This window comes from Mesocricetus auratus, unplaced genomic scaffold (genome assembly GCF_017639785.1).
Source record: "Mesocricetus auratus isolate SY011 unplaced genomic scaffold, BCM_Maur_2.0 Super-Scaffold_100003, whole genome shotgun sequence".
NCBI classification, from domain to species: Eukaryota; Metazoa; Chordata; class Mammalia; order Rodentia; family Cricetidae; genus Mesocricetus; species Mesocricetus auratus.
The window spans coordinates 117,892,473-117,916,031 of record NW_024429188.1 but is presented as its reverse complement, the minus strand read 5'-3'; the positions used below and the strand labels follow the sequence as shown (position 1 = coordinate 117,916,031).

Below are 23,559 nucleotides of genomic sequence, written 5' to 3'. Positions count from 1 at the left end.
ATTTGCCTCCATGATCCCTCTTTGAGGAGATGGCATTACAATGCACAGAAGATTACACACTGAGTGCAATATATGGTTAGTGGATCTTGACTCCTGAGCAACATCCTCACTTCAATTCCTTCTTATCCAGTCACCTAATCCAGGCTTGGAATGACAGCAAACTGGGATTTTGGAGTTCTAGTAATAAGGGGGGCTGACTAATATTTGTCCAAATGTGTTGAGCTTGAAAGACCTGAGATACAGAGAGATTTTAAGTGGGCAGAAATGAGGCACAAGAGCATCCATGAAAGCCAAAGGTAAAAAGAGGTGTGGGACCCAGCATAATGACAGCAGTGAACACTTGCAGGCACTTTTAACCTGTCAGGCTCTGCCTTAGGAATTTCATAGAAATTATTGCCTTTTGCTATCCTCATTAGTAAACTACAAAGCCAAATCCTGATTCAAAAGTCCCTAAACAAAACACACAACACAAACAAAAACAAGTTACACAGCTACTGTGTAGCAGAGCCAGATTTGAATTTAAGAACCTTCTCTTTGACTTCGTGTGCAAAGGAAAAAACACAGAACTCTGGGCCAGGAGATGGATTGCTTGTCTTAGTTCTTCTACCAAAGCTTGCCTTCCTCGTTCAAGTCCCATTTGCTATTCCCAAAGAGAACCCGAACAAGGCAGGAGCGCCCCCTCCTGGAAAAGCCTATCCTCTAGGAGTCCCGCGCTTTTGCCTTCTAAAAAAGCTTTGATAAGTCCTACTCCGTCCCACTTAGACGCACCGACGCCCCTCCCCCGCCCCTTCCTGCCCTGCCTTCAGCCCGCCTCTGTCCTGTCCTTGCCCTATCCACTTCGCTGCACTCTGCTCCCTGAGGCGCGCGCAGACAGTGGCCGAGCTGCAGTCCAATAGGAAGGCTCAATGAGAAAGAGGGTGGGCCTCTGAGCCCTCTAGTCTGACGGGTGGCTTAGTTCCTGCCACGCGCGGGCTGGTGGGCGGAAGACCCAAGACACTGCTGTGCCTTCAGCTTTGCGGCTGCGGCTGCGGCCTGTAAGCTTGGGGGCGTGAACCGATTGTGGTTCAGAACGCAAAACATGGCGGAGGAGGGTGCAGCCACCGTTGCTGGTGGCGGCTCTGGTGACAGCTACTACGAAGATGTGGGTGATGACCGCGTGGTCAAGGCGGCTGTGGAGGTGTTCGAGAAGCTGAAGGTACTGTGAGCCACGGACTCCAGGGTGGGAGACTAGGCAGGACCCTGCCTCGGGGCCTTTGGGAGCTTCCTGTGAAAATTGGCCACAACACAGGGATCCACATTGGTGTGTTCTGGCAGAGCCCTGGGGGTGACTTGTGCATCGTCCAACTTACCATTTTGGGGTTCCCGAACCTGTGCTCGTGCAGTTCCCACAGAACTTTGCAAGATCAAGACTGGGAGCTTGGAGCATGTGAAGAAATGGAGGACGCAGGTCCAAATCTCAAAGAGCTAGAAGTGGGTGGAGTTGGTTTTGGGGGACAGCAAACACATTGCCATTTTGTTGTGCTAGAGACAGGTATCCAGGTGGGCTTAAGGTACATGCAGCAGTCTGGAAGATGACAGTAAAGTCGGGGAGCTGTCCCAGGTCCATTACCCGCCTTCCTAACCTCCCTTCAATTTCTCCCCTTTGCCCCTGACTCAGCAATCACTTTCAGTCTCCCTCTACTGCTCCTCAGATTTAGCCTTAGTTTTTCTAACACACTCTTAGGCATTTTCATAGTTTTGTGGCCATGGAACCTAGAGGGAACACACTTAAAAGTGATGGGGCAGCAAGTCCCAGGGGACTTGGGGGTGAAAATGAGAGGGATTTGAACTTTTGGCAAGACCAGGAGGTGCTTTTGGCTGACTCTTGGTGGGGGGAAGTGTGTGGAAGGTTCAGGAAGGGGTCCTGAGCACAAACTGACAGAAATGCATTGCTACCCTATGGTAAGAGGCTTCCTTCTGACTTTCCTTTTCCTTGCTTAGGGTGTAAACTGCCCCTTCCTTGATGGTCTGTATATTACAGAGCCAAAGACAATTCTGGAACTGCTGTGTAGGCCCTCAAAGTACCGGTTGGACATACTGGAATGGATGTGTATATGGTAATGTCTTGTGTTCTTTCCCTTTCCATTGGGGTGTCTTCTGGGGGAGATGGGAATGTGTCCTCTCATAGGGTTCCATAACCCAGCCAGCTCCAAGAGAGCAGCTGGTTCGTTAACAGTGCTGGCTACAGACTCTTGACCAAGATGGTGGGGAGGTGGCTCTGGTAGTACAAGATGACCTTTACTGAAAGCCCTTCCTGCATCAGGCCACCTGGACTTTCAGTTGTGTTGAGGGATTTGATGTGGTTCATGTTTACTGAGTTGTGATTACTGTTGGCTTGCTGGGGCCACCTGATGATCAGGGAGGGACATTGTCCAAAAACCCAGTGACAGAAAACAGCATCATAGATTGTTCTTCCTTACCCCAACTTGCAAAGAACCAGGGTTTTTCTTAGTGTGTCCTGGGGGCAGTGCTTCTAAGGTAGCCTGTGCCCAGCACTGTCTCTGCTGCAACCCCTGGACATGTATAGCCCTAAGGGAGGAAAAAACTCAGTCCTGTTCAGTCACTGTGTCCTTTTGCACCATATTGGGTCAGCAGGGTTCAGATAGTGTGGCCCAGGTCACACACATAATTAAGGTGATGACAATAGTAGGTAGTCAAGGCTCCCAAAGTCCTATAAAAGAACATTTTCCTCTCTGTGGGGTGCCTGCTTTACCTTACATCCAGAGCTCTTAGTAAAGGTGACTAAGTATTTGGGCTGGTGAGGGGGCAAAAGCATATTTCAGGGCTTCAGAGCCAAACCAGGGATGGAGCTCTGGGCTGAATAGGTCTTTCCAACAGAATGGGAGTTGTTGGAGGATTTCTTCCTTGAAGTTGTCTGTGAAACCAGTTCTACCCAGATGCTTACTGAGGGCCTCATTGTTATGCTTATCTAGGTGCCTTTGTCAAGGCCAGGGCTGCACAGCCTAATGACCAGAGAGCCCTTTTCAAGATAGGAGCTTTGAAGTGTCTCAAAGTAGATCTCAGCTTTTTCTATGAAGGGTTAGAAGCTGCTCCAACTCAGTCTTGCCAGAGTAGCACAAAAGCAGCATAGACAGCATGAGCAGGAATGGAGGGAGTGATGTAGCAATAAACTTTTTTAAAAACTAAAATTGGGATCCTATGTGTAGGTTCATTCCTCCTTTAAACTGTATATTGAATTGGGGTTTTTGAAAAGTGTAAAATGAAGCAGAACTCAGTGGCACCCACCTTCCCCAATCTGGGAAGCAGTCAGGTGGATCTGGGAGTTTGAGGCCAGACTGGTGTACACAGTGAGTTTTAGGACAGCCATGTTTACATACATAGTGTGAACTTGTCTTGTCTTGAAAAACAAAAACCAAAATATAACAAAAAGGAAAGTGTAAAATTGCCTTCTCAGAAAAGAGTGTAGCATGGTGTTTACTAATGGTAGAGGTGACCATTGTTCCTTCATTTTATACTCATTGGCATCTTTTTTTGTTGGTCATTGCTTAGAGATGTGCTAGACTCCAGAAATACCTAAGGGAAAGCCAGTTTCTGGCCTTAGCCAGCTTTCTCCCCAAGAGGATAGAATCCTGTGGAAGCATAGGTTACATTGGCCAAGGAAGCTGCATGGTTCTTCGGAAGGCCTTATTTTCAGGGCTGGCAAACTGAGAAGGAGTGAACTGGACTGGTGACTGGTATGCCCAGGACTGGAATAAGAAATGAATTCCCCACGCACCTCAGTGACTCAGGCCAAACTGTCAGGTTCCAGAGTCTCCTGCAAATGGCTACCTCTTCCCTTGTGTACCCATCACTTAAAAAAAAAGATTTATTTATTATAAATACAACATCCTGCCTCCATATATGCCTGCAGGCCAGAAGAGGGCACCAGATCTCATTACGGATGGTTGTGAGCCACCATGTGGTTGCTGGGAATTGAACTCAAGACCTCTGGAGGAGCAGCCAAGTGCTCTTACCCTCTGAGCCATCTCTCTAGCCCTGCACCCACCACTTTTTTGTGTGGGAGAACCTTGAGTATTCACATTTCTGAGGGAAATTTGTCTCAAGTATTTTCCTATAATAATTGATGTTAAGAATCAAATGATATCAAATGAATCATTTAAAAGTGGTTTTTCATTGGCATTTAGCATGTATAGGTAATTCTCTGTTTAGAGAGTATGTTTGGAGGAGTGGCAAGTCAAGCCACCTGACTGACTTTGCTGTTTTTCCACAGGGTCTGTCCCTCTTTGCAGGACAAGTTCAGTTCACTGAAAGGAACTGCAGTGGATGTGAAGATACAGGGTAGGTCTCTTTATGGGAGTGTAGCATTTGATGGTGAATTTTGGACAATTTTGAACTTAGTCATATTGTCTCACTGGGTTGTGATTTCCATGAGCTAATCTTTTATTTTGTATGGTGTATGAGCTGTGGATATTATTACAGCCCTGCTAGAATCAGGGCCTTCCCTCATATGGCATATGGGAGGGTTCTCAGAAGATCAAATAGTACATTGGACTACCACAGCACTGGCAGGTTAGAGGTTTGTTTTCACTGGTTTGTGTGTGTGCATATTCTGTCCACATGGTATTTCCATGAGTCCATGAGTGCTCTTTGATGTGATTTGCCTTATAACTTTGTTAGTTTGATTTTTTTGGTAGAAACTCTTTAACCTGGTATGAAAGATAAAGGTGAGTAAAATGCTAGTTTTTTTCCCTTCTGTGTATTGTGACCAAACATTGGCGACATTTAAAAAGTCTAAGCTTTTCATCAGTCTGTGTGTATTCTGGGTGGTTGAGCTGAACTTGAGCCCCAAACTGTGTACCAACTGGCATTGCCAAATCAGTTATCTGGAGAGAGTTATCCTCTTCGATGCAGTAGGGTGTTGGATCTCAGAACAGCCAGGCCTTCATGCCATCCCTGTGTTTCTTGCTGTCAGGATTCCCCTCATAGGCTTAGAAGCAGTGCTTGAGTTCTCTGGTGCATACAGGAAAGCCCTGGCCTGCAGGCTGTCCTCATCAATCACAGTTTGGACTTCACTAAATCCAGCCTCACTTCCCTCTTTGGAAGTGAAAGCCTTAGCCTTGTTCACCTCCTGGGAATGGGTTGAGTACTTGTCTGAGTGGAAGTAGAAGAAACGAGGACAGGTAGTGGTTAGTTCTTGCGTTTTGCTGACATGTGAGGCAGTGTTTGAGGTGCTAGAGTATAGTAGTGAACTATGTTCCCCTTGTGAACTTAAATGTTAGATTATGACTGAGACAGATGATAAACAAAGAAGGCTATAAACTTCTCAATGGTAGGGTGATGAGAAGGGCTGTAAACTGCCAGTTAAAGGAAAGGTGACTTAGGGAGAGTTGGAAGAAGGGTAGTTTTATTGTCAGAAGATGGCAGAAGGGAGGAACTTAGCAGAAGGAGGCTGAGAGTAGTGTCCAAGGCAAGGGAGTGGCAACTGCAAAGGAGGGTATAGGGAGAGGTCCTGCTAGGCCTTTTAGTTTTATTCCGAGGAAGGCTTTGTCTTCAATTGGGTTCATCGGGTTCCCTGGGGATACTGTAGTAAAAATAGGAACACCCAGGCAATAGCACAGATTTTGCAGTGACTGAGGCAAGATATTGGGAAATGGGTGGAAAGCTGTGCTTGACAGGATTTGTTGAGAGGAGAAAGACAAGGTCAGAAGGGTTTAAGGAGAAAGACAGGGTCAGAAGGGTTTAAGGGCTGTGGTTGAAGCAGGCTGGCTTGGGGGCACAGTGGCATCTACAGAATATTCCCCAGCCACATACATGCTCTGCCACTTCTTCCAATGAGTCTTTCATAGCATGTCTTATACAGGTGTGTCCCTGCTCTGCTGCTGCTGAGGCATAGCCTGGCCTGTTGGGGGTGGTGGTGGTGAAGGTACTGCCTGAACACTGGTGCTGGCCTGAAGCTTTTTGGTCTTTGTTTATATGCTAGATGACCATGCAAAGATGTACTGGGTACCCTGGAAGATGTAGCTAGGTATTCCCTGTTCCTTGAGGGGTCTCAGACTCCTTACCTGTAAACTATAGCCTACATTTGCCTTCAAGATGGTATGTCAGGAGAATGGGCCATGGACGAGATACTTGGGACATGGACAAATGTGGGCCATGGGTCTTTTTGCTTTAACCTCATGAAGTCTCTAAAAGGGTGGCATATGGTGCATGTTGGGTGTCCTCTGATTTCTGATGGCTTCTCAGGCAACTGGCCATCTATGTCTTGTGTACACAGTATGGTGAGTAACCCCTCATTCACTTCCAGGTCTGGAAATACATCTAGAAAGAGAAGCTTTAGTACCCTATATGCTTTAAGTTCAGGGATGTCATGTATCCTCGTCTTTTTGGGTGGGTATCTGTAGTGACAAAGTATTTGTATTCTAACAGAGATGGTGAAGCTGGGCCATGAGCTGATGTTGTGTGCACCAGATGACCAGGATCTTCTGATGGTAAGAAAGTACACTTTTCTGTCCCTTCAGAGGATGCACATGCTTTTGTCTTAGGCTGGTGAGTGGATAGGAGAGGCTTCTGGCTCCAGAGCCTGCATGATTGGCAAGATTGCTTCTCTAGGCATCCCCAGGTTAAGCACTGCCAGAAATCTCTGAGGGAGATAGACAGAATGGGGAGACTCGTAGTGGAGATGGAAATACGGGCAGATATCTGGCTAATGATGACCAAAAGGACAGAGTGCATCATGTCCTCACTTGATGATGTCATATTTGGTTGGTATCATGGTAGGTGACATATAGTGTTAAGATAAATAGTATATTCCAGTAACTGTCATACCCATCCTAGCAGACAACGTTTTTGTTTTTTTTTAGCTCCATTTCCCTGCCAGGTGATAGAAACTCACTTGAGATCACATGGTGGCAGAGCTAGGCCTCCAATTCAGGACTATGGCTCCCAAGCCTATGTACTTTACCCCACCTGAGGCTCCCTGATACATCTCATAGTTAGTCAGAGAAACCCTACCTTTTATCCTTAAAATGTCTAAATTTCAAGTAATTGTTTCCAGTTTTTTGACTATTGTGGATGATGAGGTTGTGGACGGTCTGAGTGTTTTTGCTTGATCCCCACTGTCAGATCTCTTGGTTATGTGCTACGTATGTAGTATGCTGTGTTTTCCGTTTTGAGGAACTAATGAACCATTTTTGGAGGGGTTGTGCTTCATTGTGCTGTTGAATCTCTCCAGTGAGGGTTTGTTTTTAAGTAGAGCAGGTTCACAGGGAATGTGAGCAGCAAGAACAGAGAATTCCCATCTCTTTCCTGCCACTAGCCCTATGTCAGCCTCCTTCACTGTGGGAACATTCGTTACCTTAGTAAGATAGCACTGATAAGTATAAGTTTATCTCTCAAGTGTGTATCCAATGGGATGTGCTTCTCTTGTTCTGTTTTCTGGTTGAAATTGTTACATGGTTCTTTGCTGATACTTTTTTTGTTTCTTGTTCACAATTGCTTATTCAAGCATTTTTCCGATGGCTGCTTAAGACTGTCAGTTCATCTGCCTCTCTGTATTCCCTTTATTGGCATCTAATGAGCAGCTTTTCTCATATGATTTTGGATTTTTTTCCTTGACATGCTATCTTTTGTTTGGATCTTGTTAAATTTTGTGCAGAGTGGAGATCCACGTGTTCCAGCAGGCTCTTGGCTTGCTTTATTTTATGCACCCAGGTCCACCCCTCCTTTGTGGCCTGTCAGCTCACCTTCTTCCCATCCTTTCTGCATGCGCCACCCAGTGGTCAACCTGAGACCTGGCTTAGTCAGCTGTGCCCAGATGGGGTGTTCAGACTTTCTGCCACATCTCTAAGGCTTTCAGTTCCCCAGGACTGGCCTTTTATATCCTCTACATACAACCTATTTCAATGCCTTATTAAATAGCAAGTTGGCAGAGAGGAAAATCTAGCAAGAGGTTTTTATCTCTGATCACAAGAGCAATGGAAATTGGAACTGCAATGGCACGCTCTACTCATACAGTGATGTCTACAGTTAGAAGGAACATAGGCTGACAAGGATGGGGAGATAGGAACCCTTATACATTGCTAGAAGAGACACAAAATTGTGCAGTTACTGTAGAAAACAGTTAAAACACATGTGTACCAGAATTTACTGTGAATATTCATAGATGTATCATAGTGTCTCCGAAGTGGAAATACCCCCAGTGCTCATCAACTTGTGAGATAATTTTCAAGAAAGAAGGCATTGCAGCTGCATGTAACAATGTAGATGATCTTTAAGAATGTTTATGCTAAGTGAAAAGCAGTCAGATAATAGAAGGTAATATAAGGTCATAATAAAAGGTCACATATTGCAAGATTCCTTGTGTGTAGACTGTTCAGAAGAGGTGAATCCACAAAGACAGGTAGAAGCATAGTGATTGCTAAGGGCTCAGAGAGGGGCCAGTAAGAAATTACTATTAGTGGGTCTAGAGTTTGTTTTGGGAGTTCTGGGGATGTTTCTAAAATGTGACCATGGGAATGGAAAGCGGTTTCAGTGACTTGCTGGTCTTCCAGAGGATTGGGTAGAGTCCCAACTTTCACATGGTGGCTCACAACCACTTTTAACTCTAGTTCCAAGGGATATAATGGTCCCTTCTGGCCTCCTTGGGTGTTTCACACATGTGGTCCACAGATACACATGCAGGCAAAACACTTAGACACATAGCATAAATAAATAAATTTTAAAAATTGACTGTGGTAATGACTACTTGGCTCTTTGACTGTCCTAACAATTACTGCACTATACACTTTAAAATTCATGGACTGATTTAGATTTTAACAAACAAACAAAAAACAGTGTAGCCAAATGAAAAAAGAACATCTAGAAAAGCAGCAAGTGCAAAGGACCTGGGGTGGTCTGAGTTTGATGTTTTCAGACAACTGTTAGAAGGCTTGTTAGGCTAGAGTAGAATGAAAACAAGGGAAAGGAATAGAACAGATTGGGCAGATGTGATAGGCCTTTGTAGGTGAGAGAAGGCTTTAGTGTATGTAGTGTGGTAGCCTACGGAACTTGGAGCTGAGGAACAGGGATTTTGTTTAGTCTGATGTTGCCTTAAATGTTTTTTACTTTTTTTGCTTTTTGACTCTTTTGGGGGGCCTGCCACCCAGGTCCCAAATAAGTACATGGAGTCTTATTCTTAGTTATGAGTGCCCAGCTTTAGCTTGGCTTGTTGCTTGCCAGCTTTTCTTATCTTCAGTTAACCCATCTACCTTTTCCCTCTGGGCTGTTATCTTTCTTACTTCTGTATATCTTATTTTCCTAATTACGCCATGGCTGGTTGGGTAGCTGGTTGGCTGGCTCCTGAAGTCCTTCTCTCCTTGTTCTCTTGTTGTTCCTCTTTTCTTCTTTTCTCCTTCTGCTTATACTGTCTGCCTCCCAACCTCAAGCATCCTTGCTCCTGCCTCTCTATTGGCTGTTCAGCTCTTTATTAGGACCACCAGGTGTTTTAGACAGACACAGTAACGCAGCTTCACAGAGTTAAACAAATGCAGCATAAACAAAGTCACACACCCTAAAATAATATTCTGCCATAGTCTGACAGTAACAGCTATAGTTAATGTGTGAAGATGGGGTGGGTGGAGTGGACCTTGATGACCTGTTGGCAGGTTATAGCAGTGACCAGGCATGCGAAATGATAGCTTAAATGACAGTGCTATTGGGGAAAGTGGAGGAGTGACTAGATTCATTCAGACCCACTGTGTTTGTGATACAGTAAGGTAGAGGCAGGAGCAAGACTTAACAATCATACTGTGGGAAGGTCTGAATAATGAATTCACAAAGACTCCCACTTTGGCATTTCTGCAGCCTTTGCAAGAGTGTGATTGTTGGGTCTTGCTCTTTTCCAGGGAGCAGAGAGGAGACAGGGTATAGAGTAGTGATGGCTTCAGTAAGATGGCCAGGGAACAGCCTGCTGGAGGCTAACCCTAGGGTCTTATAAGGGCTGGATCCTGGTCATCCAGAAGGGTTTTAAGTGGCTTTTGGGAGCTCATAGGGATACATAGACCAGGACTACATGGGGGAAGTCTGTGATGATGAAACTCTAAGCAGGCTACACAACAATTCCAGAGCATTTGACAGGGGGAGGTAATGGAGCCAACTTTCTACTACATGGGAATGATAGGCTTGGGTGTCCCAGGCCACTGGGCAAAGCCTTGTGAGGTCTTGAATGACAGCCACTCTTGTGTTTTTGTCTGTGCTGTTTCCAGTTTAAGCAGGGTACTACCTTTTACCCCAGGCTGCCCTGTAGGTGTGTTTCTTAGGTAAATAGGAAGATTAAGTTAACAAGAAAGAGTAAAAATGTACTTGGAGGTGTCCCTGAGGAATAGGTCACCATCAAATCCCTGTGAGGTCTATTCTGTTTTAATAGGCCCTGCTGCATGCCACCCATTAAATAAGCCTTCCCCTCTGGCTATGTGACAAATTCACACTATATTTTGACAACATTTTGCATTTTGCATTTGTACTGTGCTTCCAGGTGCCATTGCAGCCTGAAATGTGGCCTCAGAAGGAATACTTTGTGGCAGAAGTCTGAGGATATTATTGCTGAGCCAGTTCAAGAGGCTGCCAGCAAGGGTCAGGGACAGGGAAGAGGAACTGTTTGGCCAGGCTCCTTGCCATTGGCCACAGCAAGGGCAGCATAGAATGGGGCACCTGGAATAGCTGTCTAGGCCTGGCGTGAGTCTAGTGGCAAATGTGTATGGCTTTCCCTGCCAGGGCCGTGAGTGTCCCCAGAAGCAGTTGCAGTTCATGGACCAGTTGCTGGATATGATGCGGAGCCTGGCCATTGGATGCTCCAGTAATTCTAGGTAAAGGTGTCAGTGGCACAGGCAGGTGCCCTTGACAGCTAGTCTTGGAGATGGTAGGGTGGTGAGGGAATGTATCTTTATGTGGGGTCTCTTTGTCCCCCTCTAATGACAGTAGTCACATATTGGTCCAGGAATTACAGGACTGATAAATTGAGACAGCTCCCCATAGTCACTGTCTTGGGGGTTGCGGGCTGGTCAGAAGTCAATCAGTGACCCAGCAAGGGATAGCTGTGTTTCTAGGATATTGGATCATGGCCTGAGATCCCTGCACTGTAGACCTTGGGGGAACTAATCTATATGTGTAGGAGGGGAATTAACACCTGGATGTCTGCAAGTAAGAGGACATCAAAGAGGCCAAAGCAAGCAGAGGCTATGAGGGATATAGGCAGTGGAGCTTCCCATCTTGGGACTAGTGGGCTAGTGTTCCAGCTGATAACAGTGTACTCAGTGCCTACCCTGTTTTTGCAGCCTGAAGGAACACCTTGAGGACACTACAGAGAAGAATGAGGCATTGCTGGAGGAGCTCTTCTCTAGCCCCAACCTGTGGGCGATCTTGAAGCCTGAGAATGATCCATGGCCCCTGGACATGCAGTCTTCTCTGAACAAGCAATGTGATGACCTGCCAAAGTAGGTCTCCAGGAGGGCTCTACCTTGTGCCACCCCAACTTCTATCTACTAAGGCAGACCTTACAGTGGCCTACTATTTACAGCAGCAATAACAGAGAGCTGAAATGTCTCTCCTTTTTTTCCCCTGCAGAGCTGACCCCTCTGCCCAGTCAGAGGGAGAGAAGGTGGCAGATCTGGCCAGGCAGCTGCAGGAGGGTGCTACTAAGCTTCAGACACTTCGAGATCAGGTGAAGGGCACCAGCTCTGGGGACTGTGGGACTTGGGGAACAAGCCCTGCTGAGTTCTAGGGCACGTGGTGTTCCCCCTCAGCATGATGTGCTGTGAGGCTTCAGTGAGATGCCACGAGAGTATGGAGGTAGGTGCCAAGGGTCTGAGCATGAAAAGAAAGAATGTATTTCACATGGCAGCTGTGCACCAGGCCTGAATGTGCACCTTCACATGTTTTCTCAAATTCAGCCCTACTGGCATCTGTTGACCAGGCTAGATATTTGGCTATGGAGACTGAGGCCTGTGTAAACATTAGCCTCAGGGCTAAGGTTCCATTCATACCCCCCCATCTCCTCCTTTATGGAGACTTTCTTCCTTGTCAACCTGTGCTATGCTATGTCAACCTGTATTATGTTATGTAGGCTCGTGGCAGCCCAGGCTGGGCAGGCAGCCTCAAGTGACTATTAACCTTTGGTTTTGTAGTGCTTTGCACAGCATAAAGCAGCAACTGACACCAGTACCATAGACCAGAAGCTTCGTCTGGTCATCTCTGACTTCTACCAGCTCATCTTGGCCTTCCTGCAAGTCTATGATGATGAGCTGGGCAAGTGCTGCCAGCGTCCTCTACCCAGCCTGCACCCAAGTGGCCCCATCGTCCAAGCTGTCTATCAGACCCTGTCTTCCTGTGGCCAAGTAAGACACCTCCCTACCTCTGTGCTGCCCAGCATGTCAAGAATACATGACCGCCAGGCTTGGGCTCAGGACCTTGGCAGTCCTTGATATCAGGCATAGGGGCTAGGAAAGTGCTTGTTAAGTCTTGGTCTAGGCTCCTCAACCAATCTCATGGCTGTTCTTTGGGTCTGGGACCTTGGTCAGGTGAGGACAGACATTTCTGGTGCCTTGGGGAAGTGATGAGAGCTGATGTAGACATTGTGTCCAAGAGACTCACCCCCCCACACCGATTTGGGAGGTTTCCATTCTTATCTCTCTTACCCCTCGGGAGGCTCACGCATTGCCTGCATTGTGTTCTATTTGACTCAGTATGGTGTACTGGTCCTAGTTTCTATGCTGGTGTTGTTTTCACATGTCCAAACATGACATGCTATCATTGACCTTGTGTCTGACTGAGTACTAGGCCAAACAGACAAGATAGGAGGCAGTTGGTTATTAGAGGCCAGGTCCATTACTATAGCCTCAATGTATACAGCTCTGACTTTGGCTCACAGGGCCATGATGTTTCTTTTCCCACCCTGCCATTTAGCTTTGCTCAGCCTGGCACACCATGCCGTGGTAGCATGTCACTAAGAATCAAGGGCTACTGCAACATCTGTCACCCCATTGATTTCCAGGGTTGATTCAGCTGATCTGGCTGTCTAGGCGGGTGTCCCCTTTCGCCCTCACCACTCCATGTGCGTCCCTCCCAAAGCTGTGTGCTCGGTCGAAGAGGAGGACTTTCCCCAAATAGAGGAGGACCGGTCTTCCAGTCAAGGGTATACGAGTAGCTGCACTCCCCTGCTAGAACCTCAATACAAGCTCTCAAGAACCGAGGGCTGCCAGAGTAACATAATAGTGTGGAGTCACCACTGAGCCAGGAGGGAGACTTAGGTTTGAAGGACAACTCTTTAGCTGAGATTTCTCTCTTTCTCTTGCCTGTCTTTTGGGGCTTCATTGTAAGCTTGGGTGAGAAGCAACAGATGCCATCTGTAGGTCAGACTACTGATGCCTGCATGTCCTCTCTGTCTTGGCAGTTGTTGAGAGCAGTCATGGAGATTGCAGACACATCTGCTGAAGCTATGGAAGCAGCGAGGAAGCAGCACGGAGAGCCAAACTGTTGGGGCAGCAACAACTCTGGGATAAGCCTAGGTAAGTGCGTGGGGCTGAGGGGCCTGCCTACTTAGCCCAAATATGCTCCTTGGCAAGAGCTTCTTTTTTTCGGTGCTGCATCAGTCCTTAGGAGACTGGCTACTTAGTTTTTTTATTGTAATACTTGTTTTCTTTCCCTTGAAAAAAATGCTTCTAGCACTCCTGACAGGAAATTAGGATAACTCAAAGACATATCAAGATAAAACTAAAAGAAATTAACCATATTCTGGCAACCACAGGTGTTGGGTGTGAGTGAGAATTTTCATCAGTTTCTTGCTATTCTTTAATATATTTCCTTTGTTATTATAACTGAATTTAATTTTAATCTTATCCCTCCTCCCTAAGTTTGTTTTTGTGCTATTTTTGATGCAAGGTCTTTCTATATAGCCCAGGTTTGCTTTGAATTCATAGTGATTCTCTTGCTTCAGCCTCCTGAGTACTGGGATGAAAGACCTACAACACCATTAATGAGTGTGGCTGTGTTTCAATAAAATTTCATGTATGAAAATAGGCAGTTAGCCTTGGTTAGTTGATCTTGCCATATAGTGCTACATCTTACCCCATGTCTTTGAGTTTCTATTGCTGTGATAGAACACCATGATCATAGGTAACTTGGGGAGGAAAGGGTTTATTTTATCTTGTAATTCCACTCCACAGTCCATCACTGAGGGAAGTCAGGGCAGTAACTCAGACAGGAACCTGGAGGCAGGAAGTAATGAAGAAGCTGTGGAGGTGTGATGCTTACTGGTTTAGTCATCCTGCTTTCTTATAGCATCTAGGACCACCAGCCCAGGGGTGGTACCACCTGTAATGAACTGGGCCCTCACACATCAATAATCAGTCCATTTGGGGACATTTTCTCAATTTAGTTTCCAACCTCTTCCCAAATGACTCTAGTTGTGTCAAGTTTACATAAAACTAGCCACCATATCCTGTGTCACACTGTGCTGTCGGTGCTATAAATTTTCATCTCACTCTTCCTGGACTTTAAGGCTTGTTCAATTGAAGTTCTTTTGTTTGTTTGTTTTTGAGACAAGGTCTGACATTGTAGCTAATATTCACCTAGAATTCACTATATAGCCTAGACTGGCCTTAGACTCACAAGCAGTCTGCCTGTCTCAGCCTCCTGAGTGTTGGGATGGCAAACATCAGTCTTCATACCCAGTCAATTTGAGATTCTTACAGATAACACTGTTCTGAGCATTTTTAACATCTCCCTGTGTCGACAAGACATGTGCCAGTTTCTCCAGGTTGTCTTCCTGGGAGTAGAGTTACTCCATCCTGTCAAATTGCCTGGCCCCCATGTGATGCACATCCCCATAGCTGCACATCCCCATCAGCATTAGCTGTGGCCTGACATGGTAGTTCATGATAGGTTGTACATGTGTAACAACATTTTGCTGAATGTTTATTCTGTAAGTACTCACTAAGATACAGAATAAACATGTACATTTGCATATATTTATTGGTTATTTAAGCTTTCCTTTTTGTGAAGTACCTGTTGAAGTCTTACTTGAAAAATCTTGATATTTTCTCATTGATTTGTAGTTTGTTTTATATATGTTACATAGAGGTCCTTGGATGCTTAATGTAGCATGCATATCTTCCGCCACATTGGGATTTACCTTTCATAACTTGTGTGGTCATTTGTTATACAATTTAAATGTAGTCAAATGTAGTCATAATCCCTTTATGGAAACCATCTTTTGTATTTACTGTAGATAGCATTCCTACTCTGATAAGGAGTAGGCTTTATATCATTCCCTTCTGTGGTTAGATTAGTAATCTTCCCAGATTATACCATGAGATGGGAGTCTAGTTTCATACTATCCTATATAAATACACTTAAGTCCCAGTTGCACTTAATGGAAATGCATTCCTTTCCACATTGGTCTATAAACCCACCACTTCTGGTTGTTGTTAAATATTAGTGCTACATGTGTGAGTCTCTGAGTTCTCTATTCTAGTCTGTTTCTCCTTTTTTTTCTGTCTTTGCACCATAGAGATAAGAAAACAAATGATAAAATAAACCCATAAGGTACAAATAGTTAAATAGTTTTTTTCTTTTCCCCTCTCTCTTCACTGGAGATTAAATCTGGGTTTTATGTAAGTTGTACAAGTGAATTACACCCAAGCCCTATTTAATAACAGCTTTACTAAGCTACAGTCCACATAACATAAAACTCACTCTTTCAACAGTGAACAATCTAGTCTTTTTTTAAAAAAAGAATACTCATACAGTTGCATAACCATCATGACTAAATCTGGAATATTTTTTAAAATATTTATTTTTATTTTATGTATATGGGTATTTTTTGTTTTGTTTTGTTTTTGTTTTTGTTTTTTGAGGCAGAGTTTCTCTGTGGCTTTGGAGGCTGTCCTGGAACTAGCTCTTGTAGACCAGGCTGGTCTTGAACTCACAGCGATCCTCCTGCCTCTGCCTTCCGAGTGCTGGGATTAAAGGCATGCGCCACAACCACCCAGCATATATGGGCAGTTTGTCTGTAGGTATATCTGTGCACAATGTGGATACAGTGCCCACTGAAGCCATCAGACCCCTCTGTGACTAGAGTTACAGACAGTTGTGAGCTGTCATGTGGTTGCTGGGAATCAAACCCAGGTCCTCTGGAAGAGCAATAACTTAAACTCTGAGCCATCTCTCCAGTCCTTAGAATGTTATCCCCAAAAGAACTTCTGTACCAGAATCTTGGTGTAGTGATATACAGTTTTAAATCCTAGCACTTGTGAGGCAGAGGCAGATGAATTTCTGTGAGTTTAAGGTTAACTTGGTCTACATAGTGAGTTTCAGGACAGCCAGAGCTATATAATAAGACCATGTCACAAAGGAGAAAAAAAGAAAGAAAAAAATAGCAATCTCTCTCTCATTTTTTCCCAAACCCTAGTCCTTGACGAACACTGATCTACTGCCTTTCTCTATAGCCTTGCCTCTTCTGGACATTTTCTTTTATAATGGAATTGAACAGTGTGTGACCTTTTGCCCTTTTTTGCAGAACACAGTAGTTTTAAGGTTCATCCATGTGCTGCATTCGTTTGTATGGTTGATATGGATGTGATGAATAAATAAAATATTTTTGCTTATTCATCTGCTAGGAGACAGACAGGCTATTCCTTCATTTTAGCTCTTATGAATAATGATGATAGGTTTTTTTTTGTGTGAACGTGTTTTTGATTCTCTTGGGTCTAAAGCAGAATTGCTGAGTGGGTCATAGAAACTTTTTCTAAAATATTCATTTTTTCACCACTTGTCTTTAGAAGTACAGCTAACAACCTAAAGCACCCTGGTGCCAAGTTAATTTCAATATTATACAAAAGTTGTGTTTTATTATGATTTCTTTGTCTGTTCACTTAAGTTATATTTTAGATTTAGATCGAAATTTCCTGTGTTATATGCCCATCAACATGGATTTATAATAACTAATTCATGCAATTGGATTCAAAATTGGAAAAAATACACACAAAATTATATTTATGCTAGTTGTCATATTGCCTGTCTTCTTACTTTTATTAGTGTTTATTTTGTTTAAGAAAAGATCTTACTCTGTAGCCTTGACTGGTCTGAAACTCACTATGCTGATGAGGTTGGCCTCAAATATTCAGGGATTCTCCTGCCTCTGTGTCCCAAATGCTAGAATTACAGATGTAAATCACATACTGTGGCTTTCAAGTTCTTTATTGATGTATGCTGATAATCACTATCTAGTGTTCATTCATGCTTTATAGGGAAATTCCACCAGTGACAAATTCCCTCAGTTTTTGTTGATCTTAGAATACCTTCCTTACTTTCTCGTTCATTAAAAAATCAATGAAATATTTTTACTAATTCTCTGAGAATATTATACATGTATTTTGATCATATTCAATCCTCACTCTTACTCTTAATATCTTCCAGATTCATCCCTACTCATCTCCTAACTTAGTGCCCTCTTTAAAAACATGTCTATCCACTGGGCGTTAGTGACGCACGCCTTTAATCCCAGCACCCGGGAGGCAGAGACAGGCGGATCTCTGTGAGTTCGAGACCAGATTGGACTACAGGGAGAGTTCCAGGACAGCCTCCAAAGCCACAGAGAAACCCTGTCTCAAAACAACAACAACAAAAAAAACATGACTATACTTACCCTAGCATCCATCAACTATCAGTAGCTCCATCATTAGGGGTGGGGGCTTGTGAGCTGCTCCAGCTTCATTCTAGAATGTTGACAGGCTTGGTCTTGTGTAAGCAGTCACTGGCACTGTGAGTCATGAGTGCAACATCCCTGTCACGTTCAGAAGATACTGTTTTGCTTGAGTGCTCCCTAACCTCTGGCTCTTACAGTCTTTCCACCTCTTCTTCCTTGATGTTTCCTGAGCCTTGGGGGTTGGAAGTGTGATACAGATTTCCCATTTGTGAGTTAACACTCCACAGTACTTTGACTAGTGAGTTTCTGTTTTAACCACCATCCAGTGCACAAAAATCTTTTCAGAGGCATCTAATTTTCTCCTTCATTCTTGAAGGACGGTTTGGCTCTTTGCTTTTGGACGGCAGCTCTTCCAAATACTTTGACTATATCATTCCACCATCATTTTTTTTCTGGCTTTTGTTAGGTAAGTTACATGTCTTGATGTCAACTCCTAAGTTTAACACCCATTTTAGAGTTCTCTGTACTTTATAGATTCCTGTTGTTCACGAACAGCTAAGCAATTGACAGCTCTTTCTTCTCTTCCACTTGTTGGCTCAGAGTCTCAAGGTCAGCCAGGAGGAGGACTTAGAGCCTTCTTGGGATTCTCCTAGGCATTTTCACAGTGATGGGCTAGGTCCTTTTAGGTCCTCTGTGGACTGCTCACTCCCTGGCCTTTATTTGCTAGCTCTTTGATTAGTGCACTAATCAAACCCCCAAGTGTTTCAGTGAGCAAAAAGTAATGGCCTTAGATTATAGCCTTTGTGCCATCTCCTTTGGGGGCTTTTTCCCCCTGTACTAGAAAAGGGTCTCACTAAGTTGCTCAGGTCGGCATTGAACTTGTGATACTCCTCCCTCATTGTCTCCAGTAGCTCGGACTATAGGTCTCTACAACCAGGCCCTGCTTGGGATTCTTTCTGACTGCTGGCCTTCTTTCTATGTTCTGACCTTGCACACACCTGCCACATGTGTATTAGATACTTGGGAGTTACTTCTTTCTTATTGAGCTGTAAGAGGAGCATCCATCTTAAAATTTGTTATAGTATTTACCCTAATCACCAGTGTCACTATAGCTCTCACTCCAGTCCATATAATTAGTATTAGTAAGTTGTTCATAATCCCTGCTATCATTACTGCAGTAATGATCATTAATAGCCTTAACAGTGTGCCCGCTCACTGGTGAATAGGGCATACTAGTACTAGTACCAAGCTTGGTGGCATGAGCTAGGCATCCCCAACCCATGCTTTGGTTCTCAGTGGCCTCAGTGATGTAGAGATGGTGAGTAGAGCAGGGCTGGGCTCTTGACTCAGCTTCTGTTAGTACAGATTCCTGATGTGCTCTGAGACAGATTCTTAGGCATTAGACATGCCCAGAGAAAAGGACCAGTGTCAAATCCACTTCAGAGCCACTTGAACCTTTGGCTGCCCATTTTCTACCTGACCCATTATGGGTTTTGGCCTCTATGAGAAACTACCTTCTATTTACCTCTGAGAGATCTGTTTCTGTGTCATTTTTCCCTCTCACTGATCTGGATGCTGTAGCTGAGCCCTGTTAGTGACGTTTCCCGGAGTATCAAGTAAGAGGCTCATGTGAAAGATTGTGTGCCTCCTGGTTTATGGTTTTATGTGAATGGGTGCTACTGTAACAATGCCAACATATTTAAAGGTCAAAGTGACTCTACCAGAGCCAAGAATTGGAAAGGACACAAACTACGAGAGTTAACAAGTATGGAAACACAGTTACAGTCATTAATGGAAGACCAAGCATGGTGTTGTAGGTCTTTCATCTCAGTACTCAGGAGGCTGAGCAAGAGAATCACCATGAATTCAAAGGAAACATGGGCTATATATTAAGATCTTGCCTCAAAAAAAAGCACAAAAACAAACTTAGGGAGGAGGGGTAAAATTAAAATTAAATTCAGTTATAATGACAGAACATCCCAAGGGAATAGTGGGAGCAGAGGCTCTGATGGTTGAACTAACCAACTATCTGTCGTCTCAAGACCTAGCAGCTGCCCCCAAAAAGAAACAGTTTATGGAGAACACATAGGTGTCCTGGTCTCCTGTGGAAAAAACAATGGCAGTAAATAAGCAAATCAACTTCTGATGAGAAGCCTGCCTCTTGCTTCTGAAGGTTCATATGATGAGGGTTGGCCCTACTGCTTTTTCCTGAAGCCAGATCATCTTATCAACCATTTCTGTTCTCCATAGAACTCTTCTTCAAGACCCCGTCACAGGAAAATCTCTGAAAAGCGTCGGGGGGGGGGAGTAACTTTTACCCAGGCTTCCACAGCCCAACACTAGAGGCTGCCCAGGGTAGAGTGGGGTAGCGTACAGAGAACTAGTATGATGAAGAGAGAAGACCTGGATGCACAGGAAATTGTTCTTGGAGAACTTTCAAACAATAGGACAGGCTATAGGACATAGAGCTGGATTCACAGAAACAGAAATGAAGTAGACAGGGCTCCTCATTTCAAGTCCAGAGCAGGGGGTACCCAAAGCACTCAGTCCAGAACCCACCCTGCTATAGCAGGGTCAGAGTACAAGGCCAAAACTTCAAGAGAGTAAGCCAGTATGTTGCCTCAGTAGCAGACCTGGGGGCCTAGAACTGCTGAAGTCCACATGGGAGGGCAAAACAGGCTGTCCACCAGGTGAGAAAGTGTGAGCTACTGGGCTTTAGCACAGGAGAGGGTGAGGCCCAGGGTCTAGATTCTGGCAACATTCCAGGGATTGATACAGGTAGATGCCACAAATGGAAGGACAACACAGAACCTAGCAAAGTGCCATCTGCAGAGGGACACAGTTTACCACAGGGAAGCTCTCCAACTAGGATACCACTGGAAATACAGCAAATGGGGCAGGATCCTTATAGGCATACCCCCATGAGTCCCAAGCTCCAGAGCCATTCTTGCAATGGGAGATACATGACAAAATGGGACTATCACTGTACCTAATGTCACTGTTGATAAGCTTGACATGTAAAAGGCAAAGTGTAGCTAACAGTGGGACTGTGGAAGAGAGGGGATAGGCAGCATAGGTTATGAGCCGCCTTTTTCTTCTCATGAGAGATGGTAGTCAAACTGATAGGAAAAACAATAGGTCTGTGTTTGCATTGGGAATACCCAGCCTGGCATGCCTGTGATCTCATTATTCTGGAGGCTGAGGTCAGAAAGTCAAGCTCTTGGCTAGCCAAAACACAGAATAAGAAAAAAGTCGTGGAGTGAGATAGCTCATTTGGGTAAAGGCATTTGCTGCAAATCCTGGCAACCTGAGGTTGATACTGAAAATCCACAAGATAGACAATCAAGTCTTGAAAGTTTTCCTTTGACTTCCACACATATGTTAAGGGCATGCATGTGTATTGTATGCATATACACACGCAGAAGAAATATGTGGGGCCAGAGAGATGGCTCAGCAGTTAAGAGCACTGGATGCTTTCCCAGAGGACCTGGCTTCAATTCCCAGCACCCACATGACAGCTCACAACCATCTTTAACTCCAGTTCTAGGGAAGCTAACACCGTTATCTGATCTCTACAGGCACTAGGTATGCACATGGTGCACATAAACTCATGCAGGCAAAACATTCATACACATAAAATAAAAATAATTACATGTAACATGATTTTTCCCTTCAGCCTGGTCCCAGTGCTGTGTCAACCCCAAATAACACACAGAGGCTCCATTAGTTACAATGCTGTTGGCCAGTGTCCAGAGTATATTTCTATAAGGACTTATCTTTCCAAGGACGGCATCCTGACACATCCTCTCTTGCCCGGGATCACATGGTGACTCTCCACTGTTGACTACATTTCCCAGAATCCTCCTCGACTCCTAGTCCCACATATCTTGCTTCCCTATTGGCCAACAGTGCTTTATTCATTAACCAATAAGAGAGACATATGCACAGAAGGACTTCCCCCATTAAATAAATCTTTAAAACAGAAATACATGTTAAAAACAAGCAAGCAAAGAACTTAAAATTGGGCAGAAATACTTCATCGGTACTCAATAATTGATCAGGGCTGTGGAGGTGGATGCTATTACATGATGTTTCCCTCAAACCTGGGCAGCTTGGGCTGTAGCAGCTGCTTCTGGGGATATTCTTCCTGTAAAGCAGTGGTTCTCAACATGTGTGTGGTGACCCCTTTGGGGGTCACATATCAGATATCCTGCATATCAGATATTCACAATTCATAACAGTAGCAAAATTTTAGTTATGAAGTAGCAATGAGATAATTTTATGGTTGGAGGTCACCACAACATGAGGAACTGTATTAAAGGGTCAAAGCATTAGGAAGGGTGAGAACCACTGTTGTAAAAGCCTTAGAGCAGTTCTGTGTTGCTAGCTTTGTTACTGTGTGCACATATTGGTATCTGATTAAACCAGAGCAACTCCTGGGCTTTGAGGTGGCAGGCACTCAGCCTGGCCTGAGCCTTGACACTGTGCTGGTCATTGTGACTAAGCTAGAGACATCTAAGCTGCTGACCTACCACCAGTCAAGGGACTCCCCCCCACCCCCTTAGCGGCTCCCTGATCAATGTTTGTGGGTCATGATAGAAGTTGTACACCAAGCTCCAACCTCTTGAGGACCAAGTGGGAGTGGTCCCCTTACCACCTGGTTATGCCCAGTGAGAGCCTGAACAGAATAGGGAGGCCAGGGGCTCTGGTAGGAAGAAAGTGGGGAGTCTTATGTAGACTGCCAGCTTTTGCCTCTTTGAAGATTTGAACTCACTTTGCTATTTGTGTTTCTTTTTTTGTATAGCCACCAGGATTGATGAAGTAACACAGAAGTACAAGATCCTCACTGACACATTGCACAGAGACACAAGATAATGTGGGGTAGAAGGCCCTCCCTGGAGCTGTCAAGAGGGGTAGTTCCAGTTGTGCTCATGGCCTGCATGGATTCCACTTGATTGGTATCTACAATTTGGAGGAAAGGAGGAAGAGGGAGACAGATCAGGCAGGCAGAGATGGGTTGGAAAGGGGAGCTAGAAATAAAAGAAACTTCACACTCTGAGAAGTTGCCTCTGAACTACCATTTGTTTCTACTTATCACACTCTTCCCTTCTGGTCTGAGGTGCTCAGCCTCTCTTCTTGTACTCATCCCTGCTATTCTATGTTAGCCTGATGGTAGCCCTTCTACTACTCCAGTGGGCCTTGGCCTCTCCACTCTTTGCTGCCTCCATTCCATTCTGATATTGCCTGGCTAGTTTGACCATGCCTAGTCCTGGTGGTCTCCACTGCACCCTGACATGACACTTCTCCCTACCCCTGTGCTGTTCACCTCCTGTCCTGCCCCAGGGTCCCACTGAGGCCCTCTTTGCCATGAACCATCTCTTCTTTCTTTCCTACGGTGCTAGGGAATTCTCACTATGGCCTGACTGGTTGTCCAGGAAACTGTTCCCTGGGCTTTCCACAGTGACCCAGAATCTTTTAAAGTAGTGTACCTGTCACAGCCACCTCCTTCCCTTCGAGCATTGGAACAGGCACGACCTGGTGAGGCCCATTATCACACCTGTGACTGCCTGCCCCACCTTGCTCCTGTAACTGCACCTTTGCTCCCCCAGGCTTCCTGAGTATTTTGGACAGCTGGGTGCCAGGCCCTCCCTGCTCAGGCACTGCTGGGAGAGGTTGATGGGCAAGCAGGTCCTTGTTCTCTGAACCAACTCTATGGACAGGCTCAGGAATGCTTGCAGTAGACAGGTACAACATTGACCACAACCTTAGAAAGCCAGGCCTATAGCATTGGATACCTAGCTCTGGAATGAAATCTTCAGGAGAGGCCACGAATGGTCTTCTAGTCTTCTAGCTATTCTCACATCTTGATGGTGCCCCTCACC

At 44.9% G+C, this 23,559-nt stretch overlaps 1 protein-coding gene across 1 annotated transcript; it reads left to right on the top strand.

Annotated features, from left to right (window-relative positions):
* Positions 1-865: 865 nt before the first annotated feature.
* On the top strand, positions 866-22,736 carry Haus7 (HAUS augmin like complex subunit 7). Its single transcript, XM_005086957.4, has 10 exons — positions 866-1,195; positions 1,981-2,096; positions 4,271-4,338; positions 6,427-6,488; positions 10,750-10,841; positions 11,310-11,468; positions 11,599-11,695; positions 12,159-12,368; positions 13,424-13,538; positions 22,482-22,736. The coding sequence occupies exons 1-10, from the start codon at positions 1,079-1,081 to the stop codon at positions 22,550-22,552; spliced, it is 1,107 nt and encodes a 368-aa protein (XP_005087014.1). The 5' UTR covers positions 866-1,078; the 3' UTR covers positions 22,553-22,736.
* Positions 22,737-23,559: the final 823 nt, after the last annotated feature.